The following is an 8,504-nucleotide window of genomic DNA, read 5'->3' as shown; positions in this document are numbered from 1 at the left end:
GATCCAAAATAAAGCCAGGTCTCCCCGCCTCTCCCCGTCCTGCAGGGACCAAGTCCCCTCCCCACGAGGGACCAGCATTCCCGAGTTACCGATTATTCTCTTCAACATCTTTCCAAGAATATCTTGTTAACCGTGCAAACGCGTATTCACGTGCTTACAATTTCCGCTCTCCGTGGCGGGAGGGTGGCACGCTGCCACCCGTGTGCTCTGTGACTCCCACTTGGTGGGGGCTTCCGGAGGCCGTGCGGTGCCACGCAGGCACCTTTGTGGCCGTGGTGCCCCGTTTAATACCGCGGCTTGGCGGGTCCCCTGCCGACAGTGCCCCGAGCCTTCAGCGATGCCCGGCCGGGTGGAACAGCGCTCCGCCACCCGGCCTCGCACGCCGTTCCGCGCACGTCCGAGCTTATCCGAAGACAGATCCCCAGAACTCCGGGGTCGAAGCGCTCGCGTCGCCGTGATGTGGGCAGCAGCTCCGGACTCGGCCCGGAATCAGATGCTAGCCGACTTCGCGCCTGCCAGGCGTCTGTCACAGCGCCGCTGCCCTGCGACCCCACCAGGGACCGAGGTGACGGAGCCGTCGTCATCGCCGGTCTGATGCCAAACGGTGTCTCTAAGCATTGGGTTTGGTTTTAACTTTTTTAAATGTTTATTTTTGAGAGAAGGACAAGAGTGTGAGTTGGAGGGACAGAGAGAGGGAGGCACAGAATCCGAGGCAGGCTCCAGACTCCGAGCCGTCGGCACAGAGCCCCACGGGGGGCTTGAACCTGGGAACCGTGCGATCATGACCTGACCTGAAGTCGGACGCTTAACCCACTGGGCCACCCAGGCGCCCCTAGTGTTTCTAAGCATTTTGTCAAGGCAAGTGTCAAATATGCAAGTTTTTTAAAAGAATATTTATTTTTTTTGAGAGAGAGACAGAGACAGAGCGTGAGCAGGGAGGGGGGCAGAGAGAGAGACGCACACACACACACACACACACAGAATCCGAAGCAGGCTTCGGGCTCTGAGCCGTCAGCACACAGCCCGATGCAGGGCTTGAACCCATGAACCCTGAGATCGTGACTTGAGCTGAAGTCGGAGCCTTAACAGGCCGAGCCCCCGGGGCGCCTCGCGCAGGCAAGTGTTTGAGGTACAGTAAACCCCCTGCCTGTGTCATCGGTCTCAACAGCTGCCCTCTTCCCGCTTTCTAGCTGCTTCTACGCCTCTGTTCTTGCCACTTAGCAACTATTTTTATCATTTTTTTAAACGTGCTTCAGAATGCGCCAGTCTTCACTGTAAACCTTACCCACTCTGACAGCTACGTAGCACTCCGCCCTATGAAACTCAGGAACGGCCCGTCACCCCAGAAAAGTTCGCAGGTGCCCCCGGCCGATGCTCGTCCCCCCCACAGAGGCTAAAGTCAGCTTCCTCTGCTGGACGTGACTTCGCTCTAGAAACTCACGCCAAGGAGACTGTACGGCAGGCGCCCTTCCTGCCCGCCTTCTCTCCCTCAGAACAGGGACACTGGCCCACGCTGTGGTGGCCTGCCAGCCACCCCTCCTCATTGCTACGCGCTGTCCCGCGGGGAGAGGACCGTGCAAGTGGTCTGCCCGGTCTGTGGGGGATGGGCTTTCGGGTGGCTTCTGGCCTTTGGTGCTGCGAACACTTGAGGAAGGTCCCTCTGGGGGACACGTGTTTCATTCCCGCTGGATGGTCCCCACGGCAGAAGTGCCGGGTCAAGTGGCAGGTGCACGGCTGACCTCCTGAGGGGCTGGCCCTCCCCTGCCGAGGGGCCGGCTGCCCCCCCCCCGCCCCCCCCCTCCCCGGGGCTGGTGTCGCCTTCGGGCTGCGGACAGACGCGTTCTGGGATCTCACCGTGGTTTCCATCGACACCCCCGCCCCGTGATGAGTGGCGCTGAGCACCCTTCCGCGAACGTGCTAAGTTCTTTCGAGAAATGTCTGCCCGGCCCGCCGCTGCACACACCTCCCGGCCGCACTGGGTGCTTCTCGTGTGGACACCTGTCCGCGTGCTGCCGCCTGCCTCGCCCCCCCCCCACCCCGGTGCCTTCAAGTCGTCTTCTGAAACGCGGATGCTCGTGTCCAGAATGTCTCGTCCTCTGTGGTGGCCTCACTGGCCCCTGGGAGCCACTGGTTCTGCAGTCCCTTTTTTTTTTTTAAATGTTAATTTATTTATTTTGAGAGAGGGAGAGAGAGAGAACGTGGGTGGCAGAGGGGCAGAGAGTGAGAGACAGAATCCCAAGCAGGCTCTGGGCTGTCAGCCCAGAGCCCCACGGGGGGCTCGACCCCACGACCCGTGAGATCGTGACCTGGGCCGAGTTGAAGAGTCGGACGCTCCACCGACTGAGCCCCCCCCCCAGGCCCCCCTGCAGCCCTTTCAGGACGCTGTCGCAACGGGGTCGGCAGCCCTCCCGAGCCTCCCCTCTGCGGGCTGTGCGGTGAGGGGAGGGCTGCGTGCATCCGGGCTTGCCAAGGACCAAGACAGAAGGAGACAGGCAGAGACTCCCGGGGAGCCGGAGGAAGGCGGGGGGCAGACGGTGAGGAGGTGGCCGCTGGCGGTGGTCCGCGTCGCAGAAGCTGCTCGGTCAGACGGGGACGCGGCTGGTGCTGTGCCGGGGGATCTGGACTCGAGGTTCCGGAGGGGGCGCTGCTGTTGGGCGAGTGGGGGCGCGGGGGCAGGGGGAGAGGCCGCCGAGCGCAGCGAAGGGTGCTGGATGTGTTTGGCCGCAGGCCGTTGGACGCTGAAAGCCTTGGCCTCGGAGACGGGACGCGGAGTCAGAGTGGCCTGAGCCCTCTGAACACGGGGACCTCGGGTGCGGAGCCCCGCAGAGAGAGGGTGTGGGGTCCTGGGCGAGGCGGGGCGGGGGCACAGACACCCCCTCCTCCCTTCCTGGCCCTGGCTGGGGGCGGGGGGGGGGCAGATGGAAGAAACTGGGTGTACCTGACGCTCTGCAGGGGACAGGGCCGAGGGGCCGAGGGGCCGAGGGGCCGAGCCCTGGGCCGCAGCCGGCGCGGGGTGAGGCTCAGGTGTGGAGGCTGTGGGCAGGGCGGGGTCAGAGCCCATGGGGTGCCCGGCACATCGGAGGACAGAATGGGACCTCGCCGAACCTACGGGAGCACGGCAGCGGCTCGCTCGGACGGGGCCTCCGCACTCTTCTGGAACACCGCTGGCTAGGGGTTGGATTGCGTCTCTCCAAAACGCCTCTCCAAAAACCCGAACGCCCGGCCCCTCAGAAGGTGACGGTATTTGGAAATGGGCTCTTTACAAAGGCGTTCAGGTTACAACGAGGTTCCCGGGGTGGCCCCAGAGCAATGGTACCGGTGCCCTTCGAGGAGGAGGCCATCAGGACACAGGCACGCACAGAGGGGTGGCCTCGTGAGGGCACGGGGAGAGGACGCATCTACACGCCGGGGCAGAGGCCTCGAGAGCCACCGGCCCTGTGACAGCTGATCTCACACTTCCAGCCCCAGAACTCCGAGGAGATAAACGAGTGCCGTGGGAGCCGCCCGGTGCGCGCTGCTCTGTCCCGGTGGCCTGAGCTCGCCACGCAGCGGCGGACAAGCCAGCGACAGGAAGGCACGGCTGGGTTTCTGCACACAGGCTTTTGTTCAAATTGCTGGAAACGTCATTTGGTCCCGATCAGGGAGGTGAGTCCCTGCCGCCCCCCCGAGATTTCCGGGGATGCCCAGATCCACTGACGTCTCTGCAGGGCCAGCGGCCAGCCAGGCTGGGGCTGGGCTGGGTGGGCGCCTGGGTGCCGTGAGCCCGGCTGGTCTGCTCCCGGAGCCGCCTCCCGCCCGCCTGCCCGCCTCGGGCCCGGAGCAGATCAGCTCCCAGGCCCGCAGCCTGGAGCCGCCCCGGGCCCCAGACGGCTGTCCCCATCCTCCTCCCGCGCCCCGGGGGCTCCGCCAGGGACAGCTGCAGGGGCACGCAGCAGGGAGGGTGAGGGCCGGGGCCGGGTGGCTCCGTGACAAGGCTCGGGGCCCACGGTGCCGGTCCCCAAACTGCAAACTGCTGTCACCTGCAACCCGGTACAGCTCGGCCGGCTCTGCGGTGCCCTCTGTCCTGGGCGCCTTCTGACCCGGGCACCGCCCCGGGGAGGCGGCCCGCACTTGGTGGCCGCTGCCCGTGCGCCTGCCGGGCCTGACCCCCTTTTCCCCTCCAAAGCTGTGCGCCCCGCTCTCGTTCCCATTGTGCACTGAGCAGCCGGGCAGAAGAGCCCTGGGGACAAGGATGAGGGCCAGTGGCCCTGCCCGGAAGGACTCTGACAGGCACAGGGCTGCCTTCCCTGCTGCCGTGGGGGAGGTCAGGTGGGGTGGTCGGGAGATGCACAGACCCGTTCTGCCCTGAGTACGGACAGAGGGGGTGCGGCGGGACCCCGGGAACAGCCCGGAAGTGAGGGCTGCAGGGAAAGGAGGGACAGGGACCGGAGCTCGCCCCCCGTCTCCTACAGGTCGCCAGCGTGCAGATGGCCAGCACTGCGCCCTCCACTTGCGAGTTGGTCCAGACTTCAGGGGTCCGTTTCTGTGGGGATCTGCTGGAGGTGACGATGCAGGAGGAGCTGGAGGCGGAGGCGCCAGACCCTTCCACGTGCCTCGGTTTACCATCCAGCCAGTGGGTCAGGCTGGGTGGCTCCAGCCTGCGAGGAACCGAGCTGGCAGCCTGGGTGACAGACCGGGCAGCGGGCTGGGTGTGGACACAGCTTGGCAGCGCTGGGCCGGCGGGAAGGACCCTGGAAGCCTGAGCCCCGGTCGGCCCCTCCCCCACCCCCCTCCCCTGCCTGGTTAGCATGGCAACAGCCTCCTCCCTGGTTCCGAGAGGGCCGCTGAGTCACGGGCCCAACTGGGAACATGACAGGGTCCCCCTGCAGGACAGTGGCTCCGGTCCAGGAGGAAGGCTCAGTGGGAGGCAGGCTGCGTGGGGGAGGGGAGGCACCAGGCACCACCTCTGAGAAGCGACGAGCTGCGGTTGGGACGACCGGGGACGGGTCGGGCCTCAATGTCTAGCCACAAACACAGCAGGCTTTTCAGCACCAGCTCAGCTGAGCACCACCTCTGGGGACCCCTTGGTCCCTGCCCTGCCCCTGGGTCTGTCTGCTTCCGCTCTTCCTGCCCTGCCCCTGGGTCTGTCTGCTTTGGCCAGAGCGAGGCTTGGCCTGCACGTGAGGCCATGTGCTCCTCTGCCCCGGGCCCAGGGACGTGCTGAGAGCCTCCAGCTTCCTGCTCCCACGCGAGGGCCGGGCAAGGGCTGGGGCACCCACCCGAGCCCACCTGCCAGCTCTGATCTGGCTCAGGGCTCCAGAGCCGCCCCCAGCCCCCCACCCCTGGGGCCAGGCCCACCAGCACTGCCCAGATCCAGGCCTCTGAGGGCCCAGCCCCACCCTGAGGGAGGTGGGAGGCACCGGAGTTACCGTGGGAGGACAGAGGGCAAGGGGCATGTGGGGGGGGCACACGGGAGTTGGGGTTGCCTCTGAAAGGCGGGTGGACGGGAGGACCCAAGACCAGAGTGTCGGGAGGAGCCTCAGATCCAAGCTCCAGGGCCTGTGGCTGCCCAGCAGGGGCCCCCTTTGACACCCCCTCCCCCCGAAGAAGTTTGAGGCCTGTGACCGGGTCCCAGCCTGCATCCTGTTCCCCTCACTCAGGGCAGTGGAGGCGACCCATCCACAGCCCTGCCCTGGCCCACACCCCCCCATGGGGCACAGCAGGTGATGCCACCTGAGACAGGGCCCCCCCGAGTGGCCGCTGCCCACCGGGACCCTCCCCCGCCCCCCGCCCACCCGACCAGCAGCGCCCACACCTCACGCGCACACCCCGGTCCCCAGGAATAATCCTGCCCATCTCCACCTGGGGCGGACTTTATTACCACGGTCATCATCAAGACGATCATGTGAACACAGGGAGACAGCGCCGGTTTCCAGACTGTTGTGGCAGGCGGGGGCGTGCAAAGGAAACCTCCCGCCAAACGCTACGCACAAACAACTGTCCTCTGGGTCACCGGGAGCCGTCACCCCAGGGGCAGAGCAGCACGAGGCCGTGAGGAGGAGGCTGGACCAGCCTGCGAGGACCCCACCCGGCAGGCTCCCCTCGAACTGCACCTGCCCGCGCCTCTAATACACGTTCCCACACAATCAGGGCGTTAAATATACAGAGATTTCGTCGGAACTGCGTTGGTTAACAAATAAACTCACCACCTCTCTTTACATTAACTTCACAGTAACTGTTTGCAGGAGACGATGAATCCAGTGTTGAGAACTCAGGGGAGGACAGTAAGTTTCTTCCCCGTGGAAACCCCTGGGGAGAACCCAGTCTCCCTGCTGCCCACTGGGCTGTGGGCGTGGCTTGGGGACACACACACACACACACACACACACACACACACACACGGAACCCTGACTCGGTACAGGACACCGAGTGTGAGGTGCCACCAGCCCTTCCGGGATACTCACAAGCAGGGGGTCCCCTTCCCCCAGCTCTCCCTCGGTCTGCAGCCAGTCCAGGGCCTCTGAACCCCAAGCACCAATGGGGAGGGGGCCCCCCCGCACTGCACGGTGGGCGGCCCCACACACCAGGAGAGCGGGGAGCCTGTGGGGGGAGACGGCCCCTTCGGTCCACCTGCTGTGAAGGTCACCGGTCATTTCACTCCAGACCAGACAGATGAATAAATAGGACATCAAGTGTTGCCAGGAGACGGGAGAATAACTTAAACTTGGCTGGACTCTGTCCTCAGTGCCTCCAGTCAGTGGGAACCCGGAGTCCCGGGGGTCTGCCACCTGCAGGGCCCCCGGGAGCTGTGGCAGGCCTCCCTCTGGCCTCTCTCCTTGCCGTCGGTGAGGACATTCCAGCAGCAACATCTGCAGAGTGAATAGGCGGGCTTGGCGGGGTGGCCCCTCCAAACGCACACTCAGAGGTCTGCCCATTCTAGGAGCTGTGGATGACAGTGGGGGCTGTGACCCCAGCCCATCAGGGGCTCGCCCCCCCACCCCGTGCCCTCCGAATCCGGTGGCAGCTTTCGCCCAGGCCCCACTGGAGGGAAGGGAAGACCTGCAAACACTGCCCCCGATCAGAGAGAGCAGCTTCGGGCCCCCAGATCACGGCTCTGGAAATGACCGGCAGCTCCAGGGAGACCCTGAGCAGGCAGTGACCTCAGGGCGACGCCCACAGCAGCCCAGGGGCAACCTGCGGCCACGCCGGTGGGCGGCTCCCTTCCCGGCCCCACCCGAGGGATGCGCAGAGGCGCCCTGGACCCTATGCTCAGGCAGGGAAGAGCACGGCCCATCGCCCACGGGGAGACAGCTGGCAGCCTCAGGGAGGCTCCTTCTGCGTCTAAAGAGAATCATTTCCGAGTGCCGATTCCCTCCCTCCGCCGGATCACCTCCCACCCCGGCACCTGGAACCCCGGAGCCACTGAGCGTCTGGCAGGTTCTGCAGAACCCTGATTTCCCCCGCCCGCGCTCCCTGTGCCCGGGGCCTCCCGAAGAAGCTCCCACTGCCACCCGCCGGGGCGGCCCGTTCCGTCCAAGTGCCCTTTTTGGGACACGCTGACAGCTTCTGACACGCTTTGGGACGCGCTGACAGTCCCTTTTCGGGACACGCTCTGCCAGTGTGCCGGTGCGGGTGGTCAGGAGAGCCCTCGGAGGGGGACACACGTGCCTCCTGGAGCCAAGGAGCCTGGGCCGGAGCTCGAGGCAAAGGAGACACTGGCTGGAGGGGGAAGGAGAGCAAGACGGTGTTTAAGATCAGGGCACGGGCTGGGGGCAGACGTGAGTCGGAGGAAGGGAGCAGGGGCCGGGCGTGGAAGAGGGCTGCCCGAGCCACCCTGAGTCACCTCCAGTCCGAGGTCCCCGCCAGGGGCAGCAGTGGTCTTCCACCGCTGGGAGCTCTGACCCCGGGGCTCCCCCCAACCCCGCCGCAGCTCCATCCCAGCGTCCCAGCCGGGAGGCCCCTCCCCTCCCTTTTCCAGCCCACCCCCACCCCCTCGCGCCGCACGAACACAAGTCACACCAGCAGGGACTTGACCAGCCCACAGTGGAATTTTCGGACGTGGCGGTAGAGGTCCCCCGACTGCGTGAAGCGGCGCTCGCACCAGCGGCAGGCGTGCGGCTTCTCGCGCGTGTGCACCACCGCGTGGCGGCTCAGGTTGTGCGAGTACTGGAAGCTCTTGCCGCACTGCGCGCACGTGTAGGGCTTCTCGCCCGAGTGGGTCCGCTCGTGCCTCTTCAGCGTGTACGTGCACGAGAAGGTCTTCCCGCAGAGCGGGCAGGTGGGCACCGTGCCGTCGGGCGAGAGGCGCGCCCGGCCGCCGTCCCGCTCCCGGAAGTGGGCGCTCAGGTGCAGCTGCAGCAGGTGGGCCCCGGGGAACAGCTTGCCGCACAGCGGGCACACGCACGGGCGCGCGCCGGGGCCCAGCTCGTCCCCGCGGGCCCCCAGCTCCGCATCCGGCTCCGGCTCGCGGCCGCCCGCCGACGGCTCGGCCGCAGGGGCGCAGGGTGGCTGCGGGGGGCCGTGGG

At 66.2% G+C, this 8,504-nt stretch overlaps 2 protein-coding genes across 2 annotated transcripts; one reads left to right on the top strand and one right to left on the bottom strand.

Moving 5' to 3' along the window:
- The first annotated feature begins 337 nt into the window (after nucleotides 1-337).
- On the top strand, nucleotides 338-6,210 carry LOC121032422 (uncharacterized). The gene is made up of 5 exons (XM_040478452.1): nucleotides 338-589; nucleotides 1,298-1,453; nucleotides 2,746-3,234; nucleotides 3,463-3,645; nucleotides 4,452-6,210. Exons 1-5 carry the CDS (start codon nucleotides 338-340, stop codon nucleotides 4,740-4,742), a joined length of 1,371 nt encoding a protein of 456 aa, XP_040334386.1. The 3' UTR covers nucleotides 4,743-6,210.
- Nucleotides 6,211-7,699: 1,489 nt separating this feature from the next.
- ZBTB42 (zinc finger and BTB domain containing 42) lies at nucleotides 7,700-8,502 on the bottom strand (the record flags this gene model as incomplete). The annotated part of the gene is made up of 1 exon (XM_040478451.1): nucleotides 7,700-8,502. A coding segment is annotated over one exon (510 nt), but the record flags the coding sequence as incomplete, so codon positions are not given.
- Nucleotides 8,503-8,504: the final 2 nt, after the last annotated feature.

Source organism: Herpailurus yagouaroundi, unplaced genomic scaffold (assembly GCF_014898765.1).
Source record: "Herpailurus yagouaroundi ecotype Mexico unplaced genomic scaffold, PumYag 141, whole genome shotgun sequence".
Taxonomy (NCBI): domain Eukaryota; kingdom Metazoa; phylum Chordata; class Mammalia; order Carnivora; family Felidae; genus Herpailurus; species Herpailurus yagouaroundi.
The sequence above is the reverse complement of the archived record's forward strand: the minus strand, read 5'-3'. Positions and strand labels throughout refer to the sequence as shown.

Coding starts and splice junctions, on each gene's coding strand:
- LOC121032422 (XM_040478452.1), top strand. CDS start 338: ATGCCCGGCCGGGTGGAACAGCGCTCCGCCACCCGGCCTCGCACGCCG. Junction 3,235..3,462: donor AACGCCCGGCCCCTCAGAAG/GTGACGGTATTT, acceptor TCACACTTCCAG/CCCCAGAACTCCGAGGAGAT. Junction 3,646..4,451: donor ATTTGGTCCCGATCAGGGAG/GTGAGTCCCTGC, acceptor CGTCTCCTACAG/GTCGCCAGCGTGCAGATGGC.